This window comes from Balaenoptera physalus (genome assembly GCF_965194825.1).
Source record: "Balaenoptera physalus genome assembly, chromosome: 14".
Classification (NCBI taxonomy): domain Eukaryota; kingdom Metazoa; phylum Chordata; class Mammalia; order Artiodactyla; family Balaenopteridae; genus Balaenoptera; species Balaenoptera physalus.
Genome location: NC_138893.1, coordinates 28,784,023 through 28,807,692, shown reverse-complemented (window position 1 = coordinate 28,807,692; position 23,670 = coordinate 28,784,023). Strand labels below are relative to the sequence as shown.

At 42.6% G+C, this 23,670-nt stretch overlaps 1 protein-coding gene across 1 annotated transcript in view; it reads right to left on the bottom strand.

Moving 5' to 3' along the window:
* Positions 1-291: 291 nt before the first annotated feature.
* ADAM12 (ADAM metallopeptidase domain 12) overlaps positions 292-23,670 on the bottom strand; it is a 383,219-nt gene continuing 359,840 nt past the window's right edge. The window contains exons 22-23 of the mRNA XM_082423180.1: positions 9,044-9,162; positions 292-5,361 (exon numbers count right to left, since the gene is read on the bottom strand). Coding sequence (XP_082279306.1) covers positions 5,301-5,361; positions 9,044-9,162 — 180 coding nt within the window. The 3' untranslated portion in view covers positions 292-5,300. The remainder of the gene's footprint in view (positions 5,362-9,043; positions 9,163-23,670) is intronic.

Sequence of the window (23,670 nt, the reverse complement as noted above, 5' to 3'; positions counted from 1 at the left end):
AATTTATTTGATAGGTTATGTATCTCATCGTTCAAAGAAGTATTAGGTTCCCCCCCCCCCCCCGCCCCATAGTGTGTGAAAAGGCATAAAGGCAACTTCTTCCATCCTTGTCCCATCACCTGACTGGCTCATGTGGACTTGCAGCATGCATCCCCCGACCCTCCAGCTCACCATCCTTCTCAGATTCTTAGGCATCTATAAATGAATGCGAATATAGATACATTTTTCTACATGAGAGTTCCCCTTCCCCCCCCATTTTGGTAACATGCTTAGTAATGAATGAGACACATCTTTATAGTAACCTGTATACCATTTATTGGATATAATATGCGTAACATTGACTTTTTTCTATGGAAAAGCAGGTTGTATTACCTGTAGACCCCCAATATGAGAAATGTGTACAAAGGTAACAGACCGTAACATAAAAAGGTATGTGAAAAAAATTAGCAAACCAAAGCGTGATAAATGGATGAAGCACTATAAAAATGAATGTACTGGTTTAGTAGCTGTAACTTTGTACTGTGCTGAATAGCCTGTAGCCAAGTTTTACAGAGTTATACTTATGTGCCACACACATTCAAACAGTGCACCTTCCTTAAAACCTCCCCACTTGACCTGATAGACGGTACAAGAGCGCAGTGAACTCTGACGCTACTTGCCCTCCTTGGACTCTTAGAGGGTTTTCTCTTTCTAGTTTGATGTCTTTTTTCTATCACTGTCCTTCCTACTTAAGTACTTGCTTATATAGGCCATGAACATAGACATCATTCCACTTCTTTGTAAAACTAAAATGATCACATGAGATTTATCCTTTTTTCTGGATTTACAGTGTGCTAAATTGAGAACTAAAAAATTATCTCATGGAAGGAGAATCACAGGGAGAATACAGGACATGTTGTTTGGAGATGATGTGGAAACATCAGGGTTGGTTACAGAGTATTGAGCCTGGAAGAGCCAAATCACATTGAGAATTCCTTTGTGTGTTAAATCTTATGGCTATCACAATCCATTATTGAATATTATGACAATTTTATATGCAGTGTTTCTTCCCCTAATTTTTCTCATATAGAACAGGCTCTTAATGGCTGGATTCTAAGCCACCCACTGCTGTCCCAAAAGTAAAGAGGGGGTTTTCTTTAAGAAAGGCAGGGAAACAGTTTATTCACGTGCAGGTAAATGGCTTCTGGAAGCATCACTGCACAGAAATGGTTCTCAGCCTGGGGCTCACGAGTCTTTCTTAGCTTGTTGTTACTGGTGTGACTATCAGAGTTTTCAAACAGGTTTAAAAGAAAGAGATGTCAATGGGAACTGTAGAGTGCGTCAAGAGAATTTTGTAATTAGAGGTGAACTGATTTTCTATGGCCAACTCCCCCTTCTAATAGATAGAAGTCTTTAGCATCCCTCCTCGTGGAGGGACGCTGCTGGAGTCCGGGCTGGCGGGGGAGCCGGCAGGGCTGCTCCAGGCTGCGGTGCTGGAGAAGGCTGGGCTTTGGGTGTCCGATGGGTGGACTTGTGGGGGAGCCACCACTCTGGCTGACCTGAAGTAGCTAAAAACGCAGAGATCTGTCAGAGATTGGAGAGGCCTCGGTGCTGGGTTGGGCCTGGGGAAGGAACTGGTGTCTGGGTGATAAGGAGTGGCCAAGGGACGTATTAGCCTAGGCTGCCTGTGTCCAGATGTGTTCACGGCCTGCTCGTGAGTTGTGGGAAGGAGAAGGGATGGCAGCTGCCAGCCAGCCATCGTGCGAGGGACCCACAGCCTGAGTCACCCCTGGGGGTCAGCATCGGCACCGGGAGACTTCCGGGTGTAACATTTATCTGGGTTACTTGTGTTTGGTTGGGGTCAGTTTGCTAACAGTGAGGAAGGATCTCCAGACGGAGTCTGCCCTGGGCTCCCTGCACACCTCGCGGAGCCCTCCAGAGCAAACGTTTTAAATGAAATAAGCCTCATGCTGAAAGCCTGCGAGGGGTCAGGTTGCTGCCCAGGCATCGTGCCCTCTTGGGTGTCGGGGTCTCAATGGCTCAGAGTGCTTTGTAAACAGCAGTGGAGAGATGGCAGGGAGATGCTTGAGAATTCCCGCCGGGCCAGCACCAGGCTCTGTTTAGCACCACGGAGATCACAGGCTCCTAAGAACGGTCTGCCACAGAGCAGAGTTCGAGATGTTCTGCTCTTAGGGGTTACGCTGATGTGTCGTATTGATTTGCCGGAACGATGGGCTCTGGTTTCAGACTAAGAATTCCTAATAAAGTTAAGAAGGCATAAAATTGTCCCCTTTGAGACTAGTCAGGAGTATTTATTCTCATGTAGTTTAATTTGTTGCTCTTGTGGTTTTTTGTGATGTCATCCCACATGTGTAAGCTGGAAAAATTCACACTGGGAAGCGTAATCTGTGTGCATATTTTGACAATGGAAAATGTTATGTATTGTTTCTCTTGGTTGCTACACATCTGATTCCATGTGTCAGGAAAACAAACTGTTACACAAAATTTCAGGCGATAAACTTTTCAGTGGAATGCCTGGAAGATTAGCCATCTACTTCCCAGTAAAGGGGGGTCATACAACCTACAACTCTCGTAAGATGGAGGAAGGAAAGTGACTACCCTTAGGGCCTGCTCTGTGTCGAGGCATGCTGACTTTCTCAGCGAGGGCCTTCTAAGCCCCCATCAACTCTATTATTCATGCCTATACAATTAAAAAAATATTAAAAATAGACTGCCATTGAAATATAAGCATTAACTTTTGTTTCTATCATCTATGAGGATATAAAAAGGGGGAGGAGTAGCTTCCCCCACCCCCCAACAACCTGGCTATTGGTTACTTTCCTAAGTTATATTAAAATGAAAGTTATTGTTTAATATGCTTCATTTGATAAATATTGCATTTGGAAGTATTGTTCCTCTAATAATATTATCTGTGTATTGTAAGGGGATATTAGGTTTAACTATGTTCTTTTCCAGAAATAAATTGCATGGCTCTAGAGAAGCACTTAGTACTATAGAGAGATAAGAATGTCATCAGCCGTGGCCCCTAAGTGGCCATTGATGATGAGATGTAAGATCACAGCATTAATCTCCTTTAATATCAAACTATTCCTGGTTCTCTGAAATAGAAGCATAGGAACTATAATTAAGGACAGACCAAAAAAAAAGTTCACATCCTCTTCCTTGCACTAGGAGAAGGGGCTACAATGCCAGATCCAAGGATTTGGGCATCTACAAAGACAATGCCCACATAATGCACCATAAAAATTCTGTAAACTTTTCAACAGCATATGTTTTGGCCTTAGTATAGTTACAAAATATAATACCAGTTATAGTAATTCTGTATGTACTCATCAGCAGTAATAGTTTCTAACATGGCTTTATAGTTTTAAGAAATTAATAAATGTATAATGAACAGTTGCATGCCATAAGAGTTGGAATGTATTAGAGCCGAGTTCCCTTTTGTGTGTGCGTGTGTGTGGGTGTGAGACATGGATTTATTGAGTTTATCCATGATCGTGAATACTATGTTCCCTGGATACGGTGGGAACACGCGGAGAGTTAAATGCACTCTTGTTTCTGGAAGGCGAACCAAGATTCTTGGTACGTTTTGTCTTTCTGCTTCAAGGCATAGAAAAACCATTGAAATGACCCCAGATGAAGTCCCTATCATAAAACAGAGTGGATTATGGAACTGCTGTCAATTGCCTTCTAATGTGAAAACCAGTCGCATATGACCCCACTAGAAGACAGACAGAGGCATAATGGCATTTTTACCTTGTCTGAGTCATTTTGTCATTTTCTTGCCATCAGATACAAGCATCTTCAAGATCTCCTTTTGGAAATGGCTCCCCAGTCAGACCTCTAAAGGGTGGAAGGCTGATGGGGCTGCTGCCCAAGACTGCACTTCGTGAATCCTGAGGATGAGGACTTTGTTTCCTTCGCCCATTTCTGTGATGCTCAACAGGTAAGTTGTAAGTGCTTAGGAAACAGATTCAGACTCTGTGCCAAAAACATCTTTCAAAGATTTCCTCAGCCAAGTTGGGAAAATAAGATGCCCCAAAGAGAACTTACTAGTAACTTAGGGTTCTTTGTCCAACATATACTAACAAGGATAGCAGACCATAACCTGTCCCAGTGAACACAGCGTTCCATTTGGTTGTAGTTTTTGCAAGCATAGGGATTCTGCCTAATTTTTAATAAGTTGAACCTTGCAGTAAAAGGAGATTTTTATCTACAGAATTGAGTCACTAGATCTGGTTACTGGTTCACATCTGAAAATAGTTATACTCTGTGGAAAGCCTCATCTATCTGTCGGAACACAGAATCATTGTATTACAGTCAGTCAGTCAAGAATACAAGGTGGTAATTTGTTTAGCTCCAAACAGTACAGGGAGATGGAGGGTTGCAGTGCTTGGGCAGTAGCTGTCTTTGTAGAAACACACCACCTTTCCCTATCATCTAAATAAGGTGCGGATGCCAGCACTCCTTAAAGGGCAGCCAGGGAAAGAAGTTCTTGGTGTTTCTATAAAGCAAACTTCTCTGCCTGCTCTCCAAATGCGCTCAGGGCTGGTGAGCTCAAGGTCAAGTTTCTGCCTGGCCTCGTGTTCCAGTCTCTATACTGGTGTGGCCACACCTTAAAATTCCTTTCCGCAACCCAGGTTCTCTCCAAAGCTTCCCGGCCAGAAGCCAGGTCCTTCCCTGTTACCCTGGAGCTTCAAGGGATAATTACCCTGGTGGGCCAGACTGTCAGCTGTGACAGGGCCCAGGTTATCCCTGCAAGCCAAGCGTAGGCTGGACCAGAAGCCAGGCTCTGGCCTGAGAGCAGGGGTTCCAGAAAATCACTCGAGGTCCTACCTGGGGTCTCTTGAGCTGTGTCTGGTACCATAACCATAGCCATGGGTAGCTGGGGAACTGCTGTCCAATAAAGCCTCCTTCAAAAAGTAAACATCCTGTCCAGAATCCCAGAAAGCATGATATTTCAAGTTCACTAAACTATTAAAAGCACAAAAAGCCTTCCTTCCATGGAAAACTCAGTGATGGTTTAAAAAAAAAAAAACACGCCCACTACAGCGCACTGCGCTGTAGCAAGCATTCTGCATAAATTAATAATTTACAAGTACCTGAGCAAGTAAAAGTATACAGAGCACCATAGCACAGCACAGCACCGACGGCAGTAGCTCAAAGTTCTTCAAATCATGGTGTTTGAAACATTAAAAAAAATTCTAAAAGTTGGTACAAAAAATAACTCCAACTGGAGTTGAGAGATAGATAGTGCAAACTTCTGTCTTCATTGTTGAACAACGGTGTTGGCTTGCTTCTCACTTTGCATAGGCGATGTGGGTGGCTCTGGGCACTTGATGGGGCTGTTTGGAAGCAGGTCTGCAGGAAGAGCAGCCAGAGAGGAGAAAACAAAACTGTAGTTAGAGGAGGCCCTGCCAGCGATTTCTGCAGACACAGACGCCCGGGTTGGAGATGCCTTTTCTTGCACTGTGATGTCCTTCCAGGATCAGACCCCCACCCCCTGCCCTGGGGGCTGGAGACCCCTCTTGCTTTCATCAGGAACTGCAGGTCCCAGAAGGGATCTCGCTGAGAGCTGCAGCATCTTCAGCCGTTTATGACCCTTTCCAAAGCTACTGCTCCCGTCCGTCCACAGGAGAAGAGTGCCATTCAACAGAAAAATGGTGCAAGCCACAAAGGTGAGCCTCATGTGTAACTTTAAATTTTGTAGCAGTCTTAAGTAAAAATAGATAAAACTAACTTTAACTTTAGTCATATGTTTCACTTAACCCACTCTATCCAGAGTAATAGTATTTCAGTGTGTCACCAACATACAGATTAATGGGATAGTTGACATGTTGGGGTATTGACTCTTCAAAATCCAGTGTGGGGAATTTCCTGGTGGTCCAGTGGTTAGGACTCCGTCCTTCCACTACAGGGGGCACGGGGTCGACCCCTGGTTGGGGAACTAAGATCCTGCATGCTGTGAGGTGTGGCCAATTAAAAAAAAAAAAAATCCAGCATGTATTTGCATTGCCAGCATATCGTATCTTCCACCAGCCACAGTGTGCCCAGCAGCTACTGTATTAGTGCAGCTCCAGAGCAAAGCTGGGCCTGTGGGATCCCTTGGAAATGAACATACAGAGGATTCTCCTTCCAGAAGGAGACCAAAACCAGCTCGCACTGATGTCAGCAACTGGCCGCTGCTTGAGGTCATTTAAAAAGAGAGCCTTCCCCAGAGGATCTAAACAGACATTTCTCCAAAGAAGACACACAGATGGCCAAAAAGCACATGACAAGATGCTCAACATCACTAATTATCAGAGAAATGTAAATGAAAACTACAATGAGGTATCACCTCACACCGGTCAGAATGGCCATCACCAAAAAAATCTACAAACAAATGCTGGAGAGGGTGTGGAGAAAAGGGAACCCTCCTACACTGTTGGTAGGAGTGTAAATTGGTGCAGCCACTATGGAGAACAGTATGGAGGTTCCTTAAAAAACTAAAAACAGAGTTGCCATATGATCTAGCAATCCCACTCCTGATCATATATCTATCTGGAGAAAACCATAATTCGAAAAGATACATGCACCCCCAATGTTCATTGCAGCACTATTCACAACAGCCAAGACATGGAAGCAACCTACATGTCCGTCGACACAGGAATGGATAAAGATGATGTGGTTATATACACAATGGAATACTACTCAGCCATAAAAAAGCATGAAATAATGCCATTTGCAGCCACACGGATGGACCTACAGATTATCATACTAAGCGAAGTAAGCCAAAGACAAATATCATCTGATATCACTTATGTGTGGCATCTAAAATATGGCACAAATGAACTTATCTACAAAACCAAAAAGACTCACAGAGAACAGACTTGTGGTTTCCAAGGGGGAGGGAGGGTGGGAGAGAGAAGGGGGAGTTTGGGGTTAGCAGATACAAACTATTATATGTAGAATGGATAAACAAACAACAAGGTCCTACTGTATAGCACAGGGAACTATATTCAATATCCTATGATAAACCACAATGGAAAGAATATATGTATAACTGAATCATCTTGCTGTACAGCAGAAATTAACATTGTAAATCAACTATACTTCAATAAAATAAAAAAGAGAGGCCCTTCCCCTCTTCATGTCCATGTAAAGTGGTGTTTTTTCCTTTTGAACAAGAAAAGTAACTTCAAGATCAGTGTACAAACCACAGTGAAATAATTAGGATGCTCTGCAGTTTTTCTGTACTTGTGTAGTCGGGAATTAAACCACTGTCCTGACCCTTTGACCGGCTTTATCTGAGATATATTAGGCAGCTATCTCTTTCGTGGGCCAAACATTTTTCCTAAGAGCTGTCATGAAATCACGAGTGTGTGCGTTTCCCTTCAGCGATGCTGAATTATTACTGAACCCAGGGCCTGGCCAACACCTACCTTTGGTTCTTTGGAGCTCACAAAGCAAGCTGCCTGCGAAGGGGGTATATGTTTTGGCTGAGGGTTTAACCCATCTGTGTGCTGGTAAATGTTTAACTACCCACCACAGGGGGGAAGGAGGAGGGCCTGATCTATAGCGTTTGCTGATTTCCATGGTATAAATACTCATGCTCCCAACATGATGTGGCTGAACATGGAAGAGATGTGCAGTGGCCACCATGGCATGGCATTTTCATCACATAGGAATGACAGATACAGTAATCTCAAGAATGTGGGTTGCGAGAACTACCATCTGACCCAGCAATCCCACTACTGGGCATTTACCCTGAGAAAACCTTAATTCAGAAAGACACATGCACCCCAGTGTTCACTGCAGCACTATTTACAATAGCCAGGACATGGAAGCAACCTAAGTGTCCATCGACAGATGAATGGATAAAGAAGATGTGGCACATATATACAATGGAATATTACTCAGCCATAAAAAGAAACGAAATTGAGTTATTTGTAGTGAGGTGGATGGACCTAGAGTCTGTCCTACAGAGTGAAGTAAGTCAGAAAGAGAAAAACAAATACCATATGCTAACACATATATATGGAATCTAAAAGAAAAAATAAAATGGTTCTGAAGAACCTAGGGGCAGGACAAGAATAAAGACACAGACATAGAGAATGGACTTGAGGACACGGGGAGGGGGAAGGGGAAGCTGGGACGAAGTGAGAGAGTGGCATGGACATATATACACTACCAAATGTAGATAGATAGCTAGTGGGAAGCAGCCGCATAGCACAGGGAGATCAGCTCGGTGCTTTGTGTCCACCTAGAGGGGTGAGATAGGGAGGGTGGGAGGGAGACGCAAGAGGGAGGGGATATGGGGATATATGTATACGTATAGCTGAGTTACTTTGTGATACAGCAGAAACTAATAGTCCTTGCAAAGCAGTGTGGGCTGGCTCCAGCACACAACTGGGTTAAACCTCCCTGCCCAAGTCCAGATTCAGGGCTGTGCCTTCCTCATCCCCTGGGGGAGGGCGTAGGAGATGACCACAGCTGCAGCTCAGTCTTCAAAGGTGATTCCTTTTGCCGGCTGAGGGGGAAGCTCCCACTTACCCCCGCCCAGCAGCTTCTTTAGCCTGACTTCTTACATTCCCCCTTATTTCATCCATGACCCTCCAACCTCACCTCGTTTCTCGGGACCCCAGGGCCTGGGCAGAGGCCATCGGTCCAAGTGGGATTTCTGGAGGTAGGTGTCCAGCCTTCATAATATCGCACCACTTGCTGGCTTTCCCTCCTTTGGGGGGGGCATGGCCCAGCCCAGATCAACAGCCACAGCTTTGAGGGAGCTGTTCTACTTGATCTTGAGTCGACCTCATGGGTAGGCTGGGATCATTGCTACGAGTGACATGTGATGCCTACAATTATAGCTCCCTGCTGCTTCCTGCTTATTCTTTACATCCGCCCTCACGTCTGTTTTATATTGTTCCCAGGGGTGGGGAGTGCAGGACACACAGCCGCCACCGCCACCCCCACGTCCTCCTGTGGCTTGAGAAGCACGGCTCGGTGCAGCTGCACCCACATAGTTTCGGGGAGAAAAAGAGGGACATGGGTGCATCACACCAACCTGATGGGTGCCAGGCGGAGCCCAGACTCCTGCTGTCCCAGGGTCCTGGCAAGCCGGGTTGTCCTGTTCAAAGGATCTGCAGGCAGAGGCTTCTGAGGAGGGTTTGGCTTACGAGTTGCCTGCAATAAACCACAGGATTATGTCTGATGGCCATCTCCGTGAACTCGGACGAGACACTGACCTCAGGAGCTGTTACAGTCCCCTGGAGAGTGGGGTAGGGTGAGGAGAGTGGTTAAGTTGCTACACAGCCCAAGTTCCATTTACTGTAAACTTTATGAATACGATCCTCTAACCATACAGGTGTGGTGGTGGTGCGTGCGTGTGCGCGTGCGTGTGAGGGTGGGTGACCTGTGTTAAAGATTTAACCAAAGCGTCATTTAGTTAGTCACTCAAATAGGGTCTTCAGCTGCCATGCTGTTCCCAGGCCTTGGAAGTATAGTTGATGCTGGTGTTTCTGGGCCAGTGTTACCCAGGGGATGTAAACTTTCCTGTGCTTTTAGGCTTCTTTTCAATTTATAAAGGCCTAACATGAGAAGTTGGTGAAAATCTTTTCAAAGAACACATTCATTGCTTCAAATTTGCCAGAATCCCGTAACAGAACTTGTTCAGCTGTGGGTGAACCAGACAATGAAGGTGACCATCCTTCACCCATCAGTGTGGGGTCGGTAACACCCCTCCATGAAATACACAAAGGTTCTGCTACCAAAATATTTTCTAATAATTCATTCAGAGAGTCACAAACTGGCTTGGAAAATGACACCCAGAAGGAAAACCCAAGACACAGTGGTTCGAGGGACAGATATTGTTCTGTAAGGAAGCTGATGGGGGCGGTGCTGTATTGGCCAGAGGCCAGTGAGGGAGTTGGCAGTAGAAGGTGGGCAGAGCATGAACTTGGAGTATCTGCTCTGGGTTTTGTACAAATACCGATACTCTGGGACTCGTGCAAGTCACCTGACTTCTCTGAACCTCAACTTCTCTGTCTGTAAAGTGGGAGAAAACAAGACCCATCTCATAGCACTGTTATGAGGACTAAATAAAATAATGTATGGGAAGCTCCCAGAATATAGATAACAATGATTAAAAGTCACTTGTGGGACTTCCCTGGTGGCACAGTGGTTAAGGCTCCGCGCTCCCAATGCAGGGGGCCCGGGTTTGATCCCTGGTGGGGCAACTAGATCCCACATGTGTGCTGCAACTAAGAGCTCGCATGCCACAACTAAGGAGCACACCTGCTGCAACTAAGACCCGGCACAACCCCCCCCCCCCCAGTAAAAGGCACTTGTGTTCCTGGGGTCCCTTCCTTGGCTACTGTGAGAGTGGGGCTCACTGGAGCCAGGTTGGAAAGTCAGTGAGTGTTGATAACACTCTCTTTTGGGCCCAGGGTGAACATAGGCATCAAGGCACCACCTGTGCTGGTCCTTGGAGCATAGAAGCACTCACACATGTACAGAAAGTCTGTAGGAAATGGTGCTAGAAACTCAAGGAAGACAGGACATCCTAATAAACAGATGACCTCACCCACTGTCATGGAACTCAGTATTCCATACATCCAGAATACTCAAGATGATTTAAACACATACGAGTTGAATTTCTCATAGTACTCATCCCACTAAAATTATATCTCCGCAGCAATCGGAGCTCAGTTAAAAGAAGGCGACAATATAGTCACAATTTAACGTAGCTTTGTAAAGCAAAGGAAGCTACCACAGGAGTCTGTCAACCACAGCTGTATGGAAAATACAGCAACTTGAAACAATGGGGAAACTGGGATGGGAAAGAGCCACCGAACAAGGAACAGACTTAAAAGTGCCATTTCTACATCAGCTCTCATTAATGGAAATATTAACAGCCTGTTGAATGTAAAACAGAACACAACCTTCACTAGAAATACAGACCATACAATAAGCACAAGCACCAAAGTCAGGACGTTTGTATATCCAACCACAGGCTCTGCGCTTACAAGCTCTGAGAGCACACAAGTTATTTAACTTCTTTAAGTTGCAGAGAGGAGATGATGTGAGGGTTCAGGGAGAGATTATCTATTAATCTCTTAGCATAGAGCCTGGCACACAGCGACCAGTAAGTGTTAGCTGCTACTGCTTCACAACTACTATTATTGAAGGAGTAAATTTAACCATCTAAAAGCACAATAATCCTCCCAACAAACACTGGGTGATAAGCCATGGCACTAAATCAAGCTCCATTTCCTGTAAAGTGGTAGAAAACAATGAGCACGCTAATATGTGCAATGTAAAAATGAATGCACGCACCCACATTTGAGGATTAAATAATTCATTACTAAATGACACTAGTTTTGCCTCTAAGTATGAATAAATATCTAGTCTTGGTAGTAAAGACAATGGCAGGTTTTTATTACACTACTGGAGAAAAAGGGAGATGTATGTTACAGTGTATCACAATATATTTGGATTTATCATGGACGCTTAGGAGATAGGTTGGCCATTCATTCTGGTTTTGCCTGGGACATTCCCAGTTTACGGCTGTGTTTAATTTATTAATCATAGTCTTTCTCATGTGCCCTGGTTTAGAGGACAAATTATATGGTCACGATAGTGGTAAAAGCCCAAACAGTTAAGATATTGATTGAAAGTTCTGATTCAAACCTGGGCTCAGCAGAGGCACCAATTCCCCTCCCTCCTGCCGTGCCCATGACATGGTTTTGATGGAAACATGAAACAGGTAGCTGCCTAGGTAAGATGCTAGCTTCCCACCAGGCCCAACTGGGACAAACTGGCATCATGGAACAGCGGGGTTAGTCAAAGGTGATGTATCCTCCCTCCTCAGGGATCAGGCATGGAGCCCATGAAATATTTGGGTAGAAGCACCAGCTGCATGTGCCTTGACCTTGCAGAAAAGGGTGGGGCTTCCACACTCCCTTTTAGGCATTGCTCTTCAAGCTGCCTTTGCAAAACCTGAACCTGAGCTTTCCCAATGACGTCCAATCCAGCCTGGCCACAAAGAGCCATGGGAATGGAGCTGAGGAATGACTCCAGGCCAAGTTGCTCACACTCAATAAACATTTCTTTAGATTGATTTTCATTTTAAACAAGGAAATGAGTTCAGACCCCCATTTCTCTTCCCTCTCAACTTCTAGGTACCAGAGAAAAATTGAGATCTGTTATTACATAGAGTTGTCTCATTTCTCCATTTTCTGCTCATGTTTTAGCAATAGCCACATATTTAAAATATTACAGTGGGATGAGAACAAATTTTTAGATCCAAATATAGCCCCTTGCTTTGATCATCACAGAGAATTCTCAGCTGTTATCTCCTGCATGATCAGCAAGAATAAGTGCATCCTGCTTATCCAGAGGGATCTCCCCAGGAAGACTGGGTGTTATCACAGGAAAACGCCAGAGATGCCACAGAGATCCCTGGTGAGCTCGTGCAGGGCCGGGGGGCAGCATAAACATTGCTCACCATCTGGCCCATCCCTGGCCCTGTAGAAATAGACACTTCACGATAACACCAAGGACAACTGGTTCTCTGGGAAATGCCTCAACTTCTTTTTACTCTTTATTCAGAAAAAGGAGGGGTCCCTTAAAGAGCACTTTTACACCTAGCTGGAAGATGTCCCTGGTCCCTTCTTTCTGAAACCACCTGAAAACAGTAAAGAAAATGCACAAGAAAGAGCAAAACTCCACCTCTGAGAAAACCGTATAGCCCCACATGAATATATGAGAAAAGGATGCAAAGTGTCCAGCAGGCTGGGCTGAGGAGAGACCACGGAAGGGACACCTGCGTGGCCAACCTGGTGAAATGCAGAGGGGGAGACATCCACCTTGCCTGCCAGGGATAAGAGTAGAGAGTGAGCAGATGATGTGTGTCAGGGCTGAAGGAGCAGCAGATGAGCCCAACCATCTGTGCACACCTGGAGCAGGGGAGGGGACCTGGCAGGGTCTCTGCTGAAATCAGGGGAGGCCAAACCACCACCATCCCTCAAAGCCTGCTGTCCCATGGTTCCCCATGAGGTGGGCAATTTGGAGGTGGCCCTGAGCTCTGACCTGGCCTTTCCCACAACTGTCCTGCAACTGGTCGTTTTTTCCAGGAAGACCTCGCTTCGTTTAAAGAGGAATTTAGATACATTAATCAAAACTACTGAAAGAAGGAAGGAAGGAACCATGATAAACAAAAGGCAAACTAAGAAGCCACTGGCAAAAATGTATACATAAGGACATGAAAAAGGAGCTGGCAAAAGTCAAGTGAAAAGGGAAAGGAAAAAAATAAAGCAACAATGCAAACCAAGGACCAAGACAGTACTGAACACAGTCAGGGCTGTGGGGACCATCTTGAGGGAAATGAGGAGGAGTTCAACGGTAAATGACAGAGACCACAGACAAAGGTGATACAACATATACATAAATGGTGTCACTTAAGGGATCTGAAGAAATAGTAAAGAGAGAAAAGATACCCAGATTTATTTTGTAAAAAGTTTTCTGAAAGAGTCAAGTCTATGGATTGAAAGTATACACTGTTTCCCTGGGTGAAATGAATCAGACTCATCAGAATTAAGACATAATTAATAGGATACAGAGTCATGTCACTTACAAGGAAAAAAGAAATAAGCCAGCTTCTGATTTCTTCAGAGCAGATAGAGGAAGCATGCATCTAAGAGTTTCAGGGAAAGAAAGTGTGATCCATTAATTTTATGCCTAAACTATCATTGAAAAAATAAAGCAACAGCCAAGTGTCTTTGAACATACAAAATTCGGGGAATATACTTCCTAAGAGCTCTTCTGGAAGGATTTCTGGAAGTCCAATAGAATGAACTTCAGCCAGCCAGGAAAAGAATGGCTCAGTTGCAAGGAGATTAAGCACTAAATCCCTTCAATGTAGACCTAAGGGTAACAAAATTGTGGGAATTATGGCTACAAAACAGAAAGTAAATGTTATTAGCCATAATAATATAGACATTCTAGAACTAACCAAAGTTGGGAGGTGGATCATCCATTTCCAGATGTATGGCAGGCTGAGTTATTTTGACCTACCTTCTCTCTAAAATTGTTGGATAAAGTGTATTTAATAGAAGAAATGGACAAATTCTTAGTAAGGTACAATCTCCCAAGACTGAATCAGGAGAAACAGAAAATATGAACAGACCAATCACAAGTACTGAAATTGAAACTGATTAAAAAACTTCCAACAAACAAAAATCCAGGACCAGATGGCTTCACAGGCGAATTCTATCAAACACTGAAGAAGAGTTAACACCTATCCTTCTGAAACTCTTCCAAAAAATTGCAGAGGAAGGAACACTTCCAAACTCATTCTATGAGGCCACCATCACCCTGATACCAAAACCAGACAAAGATACCACAAAAAAAGAAAATTACAGACCAATATCACTGATGAACATAGACTCAAAAATCCTCAACAAGATACTAGCAAACTGAATCCAACAACACATTAAAAGGATCATACACCATGATCAAGTGGCATTTATCCCAGGGATGCAAGGATTTTTCAATATCCACAAATCAATGATACACTATGTCAACAAACTGAAGAATAAAAACCATATGATCATCTCGATAGATGCAGAAAAAACTTTTGACAAAATTCAACACCGATTTATGATAAAAACTCTCCAGAAAGTGGATGTAGAGGGAACCTACCTCAACATAATAAAGGTCATATATGACAAACCTACAGCTAGCATAATACTCAATGGGGGAAAGCTGAAAGCATTTCCTATAAGATCAGGAACAAGACAAGGATGTCCACTCTCACCACTTTTATTTAACATAGTTTTAGAAGTCCTGGCCATGGCAATCAGAGATGAAAAAGAAATAAAAGGAATCCAAATTGGCAAAGAAGAAGTAAAACTGTCACTGTTTGCAGATGACATGATACTATACATAGAAAATCCTAAAGATGCTACCAGAAAACTACTAGAGCTCATCAATGAATTAGGTAAAGTTGCAGGATACAAAATTAATACACAGAAGTCTGTTGCATTTCTATACACTAACAGTAAAAGATCAGAAAGAGAAATTAAAGAAACAGTCCCATTTACCATCACATCAAAAAGAGTAAAATACCTAGGAATAAACCTACCTAAGGAGGCAACTACTCCAAAAACTATGACGCTGATGAGAGAAATCTTAGATGACACAAACAGATGGAAAGATATACCATGTTCTTGGGTTGGAAGCATCAATATTGCCAAAATGACTATACTACCCAAGGCAATCTACAGATTCAATGCAATCCCTATCAAATTACCAATGGCATTTTTCACAGAACTAGAACAAGAAAATTTTAAATTTGTATGGAGACACAAAAGACCCTGTACAGCCAAAGCAAAGAAAGAAAAACAGAGCTGGAGGAATCAGGTTCCCTGACTTCAGACTATACTACAAAGTTATAGTCATCAAAACAGTATGGTACTGGCACAAAACAGACATATAGATCAACGGAACAGGATAAAAAGTCCAGAAAGAAACACACGCAGCTATGGTCAATTAATCTATGACACAGGGGGCAAGACTATACAATGGAGAAAAGGTAGTCTCTTCAGTAAATGGTGCTGGGAAAACTGGACAGCTACATGTAAAAAAATGAAATTAAAACATTCTCTAACAGCATAAACAAAAATAAACTCAAAATGGATTAAAGACCTAAATGTAAGACTGGATAGGCAGAACACACTTTGACATAAATCGCAGCAAGATCTTTTGTGATCCTTCTCCTAGAGTGATGGAAATAAAAACAAAAATAAACAAATGGGACCTAATTAAACTCAAAAGCTTTTGTACAGCAAAGGAAACCATAAAGAGAATGAGAAGACAACCCACAGAGTGGGAGGAAATATTTTCAAATGATGTGACCGACAAGGGATTAATCTCCAAAATTTACAAACAGCTCATGCGGCTCAATATCAAAAAAACAAATGACCCAATCAAAAAATGGGCAGAAGACCTAAACAGACATTTCTTCAAAGAAGATATACAGATGGCCAAGAGGCACATGAAAAGATGCTCAACATTACTAATTATTAGAGAAATGCAGATCAAAACTACAATGAGATATCACCTCACACCAGTCAGAATGGCCATCATCAAAAAGTCTACAGACAATAAATGCTGGAGAGGGTGTAGAGCAAAGGGAACCCTTTTACACTGTTGGTGGGAATGTAAATTGGTACAGCCACTATGGAGAACAGTGGGGAGGTTCCTTAAAAAACTAAAAATAGAGCTCCCATATGATCCAGCAACCCTACTCCAGGGCATATATCCCGAGAAAACCATGGTTCAAAAGGATACATGCACCCCAGTGTTCATTGCAGTGCTGTTTACAATAGCCAAGACATGGAAGCAACCTAAATGTCCATCAACAGATGAATGGATAAAGTTGTGGTACATATTTAAGATGGAATATTACTCAGCCATTAAAAAGAATGAAATTTGCAGCAACATGGATGGAACTGGGGACTATCATACTGAAGGAAGTCAGACAGAGAAAGACAAAAACCATATGATATTGCTTATATGCAGAATTTAAAAAAATTATATAAATGAACTTATTACAAAACAGAAACAGATTCACAGGCTTAGAGAGCGAACTTACAGTTACCAGGGGTAAGGGTGGGTGGGGGAGGGATAGATTGGGAGGTTGGGATTGACATATACACACTACTATATATAAAATAGATAACCAACAAGGACCTACTGTATAGCACAAGGAACTCTGTTCAATATTCTGTAATAAGCTTAATGGGAAAAGAACTTGAAAAAGAATAGATACATGTATATACATGTATAACTGAATCACTTTGCTGTACACCTGAAACTAATACAACATTGTTAATCAACTTTACTCCAACATAAAATAAAAAATTTAAAAAATAAAAATAACACTAATAACTCATTACATGTTAACATGAATAACATTTCTTAATGAAAAACTAGTTTTTGATATAAAAATAAATTCAGTGAGAAAAAAAAATTAAAATGTTTCTTAAAAGCATCAAAGAGCTACAAGATAGCAAGATGTTATCAGGCCAACAACTAAGTGAAAGGAGAAGCCCAGAGGGGTAAGTAGTACACTGAAACTACAGGCATTTGCCAAATTAGGGAAACCTGGGTTTTGGTTTTGATACCCTTTTAAGGTGAGGGATGCAGGAGTCGAAGGTCAGCACCAGCCTCAGTTCAGTAGGGCACCATTCTCTTCCTGACCTCTCCCTGATAAAGCTGGGCCCTGCAAAGGACTGTACCGCAGGGTAAGAATGTTCTAGAAGTAAACACATACTACTGTCCATCCCTAGCAGACACAAGGAGAGTTCTCTTGGTGCTGGGCAGACCAACCTATAACTACAAATTGCCCCTGAGAACCTGAAGCTGACATCACATCATGTGGGTGGCTCATAAGCCCTGAGCCATTTCAAGGGGCCTCAAGCTGGTGCTGCCCTGGGCACCTGACAGAGGCAAATTACACCCTCTCTGGAGGAACGGACTTCATCCTAGACCTGAAAGAGCGCCCAGAGAATTTTCCAGAAAAGTAAGTAGCTCACAGTAAATGACCAAGCACCCAAAGAAGCAAGGAATCATGAGAGAGAGACACAGAGAGAGAGAGAGAGAGAGAGAGAGAGAGAGAGAGAGCAATAAAAAAAACTCAGCAGTAACACACCCAAAGAGTTTAGATCTGGGAATTATTGGAACAAATTTTCCTACTGTATTTAAAATAAAAGACAAGCCTCATGCCTGAATAAGAACCAAAGAGAACGTCCAGAAACAAAAAGTAAAACACAGCTGAGTTTAAGTACACATTTTGTTATGCTTAGTTTCATACCATTTATATAAACTGAAAAACACAAAATACTATATATTTTCACAGATACCTATTTACCTAAAAATATTTGAAAAGTGCTATAGAAAATCAACACCAAACTTAGGACAGAGATTATACCTGGAGGGGGGCTGAGGTAGCCTATATTGTTTAATTTTTCCTTTTTTTTAAAAAAGAAATGTATGCATATTATATATCTGAAATTTAAATAGGTGTATACATAGAAAAACAGGTAACAATGGTTATTTCTACATAGTATAAATATGGGTGAATTTTAGATCATTTTTACTTTTACATATTTTAAATACAGGTATTCCCCAATTTTTGAAAGTTTGCTTTACCTCACTTTTACAAAAGACCTACATTAGTACCTGTTTTCACTTAACTGAAAGAAATCCAAAGAGGATCTTTGCTTTTACAAAAACAGGCAAAAAGCAAAAAAAAGCTTTCAGCGTTGTTTTGGGGCAGCAGCCGCTGTAGAGGCAGCTCACCCTGAGCAGAGGGAGGGGCCCCGCCACGCTCCTTCCCCGTGAGCATCAAGCTGCCAGGGCTTCGAACCGTGTCTGCGAGCATCTGTGCTTTATCGCGATTTATTTTTTGCATCCCTTAACAATATGTGTCCCAAGGTAATCGCTTCTTTACTTTATGCCATTTTGGCTTATGAAGGGTTTCACAGGAACGCTCTGCTTTCAGATAGCAGGGAAATCTGTATTTAAAATATTAACAATAACAGAATTAATTTTCTTTTTTATAAATTTAGTTTATTTTTGGCTGCATTGGGTCTTTGTTGCTGCACGCGGGCTTTCTCTAATTGCAGCGAGCGGGGGCTACTCTTCGTTTAGGTGCGCAGGCTTCTCATTGCGGTGGCTTCTCTTATTGAGGAGCATGGGCTCTAGGCACGTGGGCTTCAGTAATTGTGGCACACGGGCTTAGTTGCTCCGTGGCATGTGGGATCTTCCCGGACCAGGGCTTGAGCCCATGTCCCCTGCATTGGCAGGCAGATTCTTAACCACTGTGCCACCAGGGAAGCCCCAGAATTAATTTCAATCTTTGGGCCAAAGGAGAAAACAAAAGAGAAAACATAGATTATTTAAAAATTATAAATATGGAAAACACTACAAATTAGAGTAAGTACAGACAGAGCAGTGTTTGGGAAATTCCTAGACTTACATGCCATGTAATCAAGTATGAATAAAAGTATGAATAAAAATGAAATAATGATCTAAGAAGTTAGAGAAAGAAAATAAGCCTAAAGATGGAAGTGATAAAGATAAAAGCAGAAAATAATTAATAAAATAAAAAATTAATTACTATCATTTAGCAAAGACATTACAGACATTCTAATAATGTTAGATATTTTCATTTAATTATCACAAAGTCCAATGAGAGAGATACTATCTCAGATTTGTAGAGGGGAAATGAAAGTAATGAAAGTAATGTTTCTGTGGTCTAACAATAGTAAAAGGAAAGTCATATATAAAATCTAGAGCTGGTTCTTTTGGGGTAGGAGGAGTTGAGGAGAAACCAGGTAAATCTAATAAATAAAAGATAAGCCAGTAATGGACAAATAAGTACACAAATACAATGAACAGTGTTGAGGATTAGTTAGGTGGTCATCTAGAAAAATAAAGTTGGATTCCTACTTCATTTTATACACTAAAGAGCAGATGGGTCAAATATTTAAATGTGAAGAAAAGATCATGAAGGTATAAGAAATAGAAAAACATACTTGTAATCTTTGGGTAGACAAGCCTTTCTAAACATGACAATAAAAAGTGGCAAAGGAGGGGCTTCCCTGGTGGCGCAGTGGTTGAGAATCTGCCTGCCAATGCAGGGGACACAGGTTCGAGCCCTGGTCTGGGAAGATCCCATATGCCGCAGAGCAACTAGGCCCGTGAGCCACAACTACTGAGCCTGCGCGTCTGGAGCCTGTGCTCCGCAACAAGAGAGGCCGCGATAGTGAGAGGCCCACGCACCGCGATGAAGAGTGGCCCCCGCTTGCCGCAACTAGAGAAAGCCCTCACACAGAAACGAAGACCCAACACAGCCAAAAATAAATAAATTAAAACAAAAAACAACTATGTAAACTTTGATCTTTATAAAAAAAAAAAGTGGCAAAGGAGGCGACAACACAGTTTATGAAAAAGGGAAAAAACAAATGGATTTTAAACCTGTGAAAAGATCCTCCATCTCATTTTTAGGAAGAAAAATGTAGATACTTTTTTTTCCAAACTGTCACGTTGGCAAAGATAAAAAAAATCTCTGAACGCACTATATTGGTGAAGACTTTGGGAACAGAAATTGGGATGACTCCTTTAGAAGCATTTCTGCCTCATCTACCAAATTTCTAAATGCATATGGCCTTTGATCAGCAATTGTGCTCCCAGGAATTTATCCCACGTCCATCGTCATGCATCGGCCCAAGGTACCTGGGCAAGAATATGCCTGTTTGAAGTAGCAAATGATTGGAAACCACCCATGTGGCCATCAGTAAGGGACAGGTTAAAGAATTTACGGTGTGGTTCTACCATGAAATACTACACAGCCAGTGAAAAGGATGAGGTGGATCTGGAATAACCAAAGTGGAAAGAAGTACAGAGTGTGCTGCCATTTGAATCCAAAATAAGGATCTAAGGTTTGCAATAAGAGTGGTAGCAAGGTGATGGTTGCTGAAGATGCGTGACGGGCGGCCAGGTTTCACTGTACCTTCCTCTCCAATTTTGAGTGTCTGAAATTTCCAAATTTTCCATAATCTCTCACTCTGCAGAGAGAGACAGGTAGAAGAGACTTTTCACTGTATTCTAAATTACATTTTACAAAAGCCTAGTAGCAATGATTGCTTCTGGGAAGGGAGCCTGGTGACAAAGGTGGGAGAGAGACTGTTTTCTGAATAACCCTTTACACTGTTGGAATTTTTTACTTATAGGCATCCATTGCCTGTTACGAAATATAAAGGTAAAGTATCAGGCGTCCATTTTTTTCATGTACAATCTGGGTGTTTATAGTAACAGAAGTGAGTGGAAAACAAACGTGCCGTTGAATACTGTAATGAGTTAAACGGCTTCCCTCTGAAGTTATTTCTCTCCAGGGAGATAAGGGTGCTTCCACGTGCAGTACCTTTAGAGACATCAGTGGGTTTGTCGTGTAAATATTAGTGTATTTTCTACAACACTGCATTTCTTGTGGTTGTACTGTTACTGGTATAAAGTCAAGTGCCTTCAATGCTAAAGGCTCAGAAATTTTTCTTAAACTGATTTCATGTCCTATGCAAGTGTTTTCTACAACCCGCATGACTAGTACTTTGTAAAACTTGTTTACGCTTCAATTGTACATAGTATTTTTTAAAGAAATGTATTTTTATTTAGATACCTTCAAAGTTGAATTCCTCTGTGTGAAGCATTGTAAAATGATACATTTCTCTTTTGAGTATCATTACGGTTGTACAAAGGTTTTCACTGGTTCTGTATTTCGACAGTTACTGACAAGCATGTAACACTGACTTTATCCTACATATAGTTGGCGTTTCAAATAAATGGCTTGGATAGAGAGAAAAAATCAGTGTATCATATGAAACCCAAAAAATTTTAGCTGAAGTTTCTGGAAGTACTGGGCAGGCAGAGGTTAGCAGGAGTCCAAAACCTTGGTAACTACACTTTACATTTATAGGCGCGTAAGTGGCTCAAATTTCTGCTAACTCATGACTCACTGATATGGCAGCCCCTCCCGCCCCCCCAGGGAGTAAGTGAGCCAGTGACAAGGCTTATTATTGACGACTGAAAACTCACATCAATTCAGCATATTTCCTACACGTCTACTGTGTTCAAGGGCCTGGGTTTAGGTGTACCTGGAGATGAATAACTCAGTCTCGTGCCTTCTGAAATGGGGCAGGACAGGTGGCCGGGTAACTCTGGGCTGAGGCAGCAGGTGAGTACGGAGGCCCCTGGGAGGACTGCAGAAAGACTCAGGAGGAGGGGGTCTCAGAGAACACCTGGGCCAAAGGGTGAAATCTGGGGAGCAGAGAGAAGGCACAGAGGACGCTTCCCAGCACGTTTTCTCAGTTATTAGCTTTAGGTTTCCCTGTAGTCACGAAGGCTTTTATAATGATTAGTTTTCTTGTATTTCATCTCACTTCCTTGGGAGAACATCTTGGCGAATGGATTCTTGCGAGTGCTGGTTTAAGTATCGTACACCCACACAGGTCACAAGCGTCCAAATCCTCTTTCAAATCCATTCAGATACTGAATTCATTCTGTTGAAGATGACTTTGAAAGTCTGGGCTCAGCCTCAGAGCGACCAGCTATCACCTGATGGTTCCTAAATCATGGTCTAAATTAATTTTTTTTGCTCCTATTTATATCCTTATAAAGCATTTATGAATGAGTAGTCATTGCTCACGAATAAGAGCCTGTGTTAATTGTTCATCACTCTTTGTGTGGTTTGGGAGAGGGAGGGCTCCTTGAAATAGCTCTCCCCCGCTCCCTCTGAGGCTACTTAAGCCAAGTCTGATTGCTCTACAGTCTTAGAAGAGACGTACAAGATTGGCCAGTCGTGTTTTACAAAATACGGTGTGTTGTACGTTCTACAGACACAGGTAAGGTGTGGATGAGGAGAAATGTCATGTTTGTCAGAAACGCTGAACTGAAAATCTCCACCTCTCCAAAAAATCCACGGAGGATTTTTCATGTAAGATGCTGCGAATATCCGGAATGCAATGCAACTACTGCTATGGTTCTGAACAAGGGCTGGTTCCAAGAAAGACAATATTAGACAAGAATGGCTTGAGTATGATGCTGTTACAAGCAAAAGCAAAGAGAAATGCAAGGCTTTCTCGTTACAGTATGAGGCTCTGCATGATGCCAGAAGGTACCCCCCACCCCCGCCCTTCACCTTTATCTCTGTGGCAAAAGTGGGGCAAATGAATTAAAGGTCATCAAGGCAGCCAGTGATCTGACACGTGCTCACCACCCCAGTCTTCTGCAGTTTCTGCCTCCCTCCCCTCTCTCCATCCACCTGCTCGGGCACCCATTTTAAGACTGCAGGTGGAGAACATGGGTTTGAGCCCTGGCTCTCCTGCTCTGGGGGGTCTTGCTATTTAGCCTCACTTTGCCTTGTCTCCTCCTCTGTAAAATGGGGCTGTTGGCAGTATCCGCCTCCTAGGCCTCCTCGAGAGCGTTAGAAATGCCTGCAAAGTGCTTAGCCCGGAAGCATTAGCCACATAACTGGCGCTCGGGACGTGCTCACTATTTTATAGCAATTCGAAACACAGCTGAGAAGCTCCTTATACCAAAACACCTAGTAAAATAACTCCAGCACACATAGGCATTTCTAGACCACTTGGTTATAAGAATAAAAATAGAAATTAATCCTGCCGTTGCTGAAATTTCTGCAGCACGGACCGGTTGTGCCAGAAATAGGGTTGGTAAATATTCTCACAGGCCCATCTGCTGTCTCAGGAAGGGACTTTAATTCAGCAAAAATCAATCTAAGAGACAGATGCGGTCGTCGTTTTTTGCTCCCTATTGTTCTAGTGAAGAAGCTAATCTGACTGGAAAAACAATCTTAACCAGTCATGTCAGTAGTATAACTCACTGATAAGATTCCACGGAGAAAAAGCACGTCCTAACGTTTTCCAGGAAACTAAGGGCTTAAAAAAATAAAACAGTCCAGATCAAGTATGACCACACATCAGCACGTATAGTTCAAATGCCATTTTAAGGGGCAAACCTTAACAAAAATACAGATAAATGCTAAGTGATGCTTTCATGCGATTTTTACGTGTTAGAAGAATGGCCCATCTATGGATCGAAGGTGCCACTTAC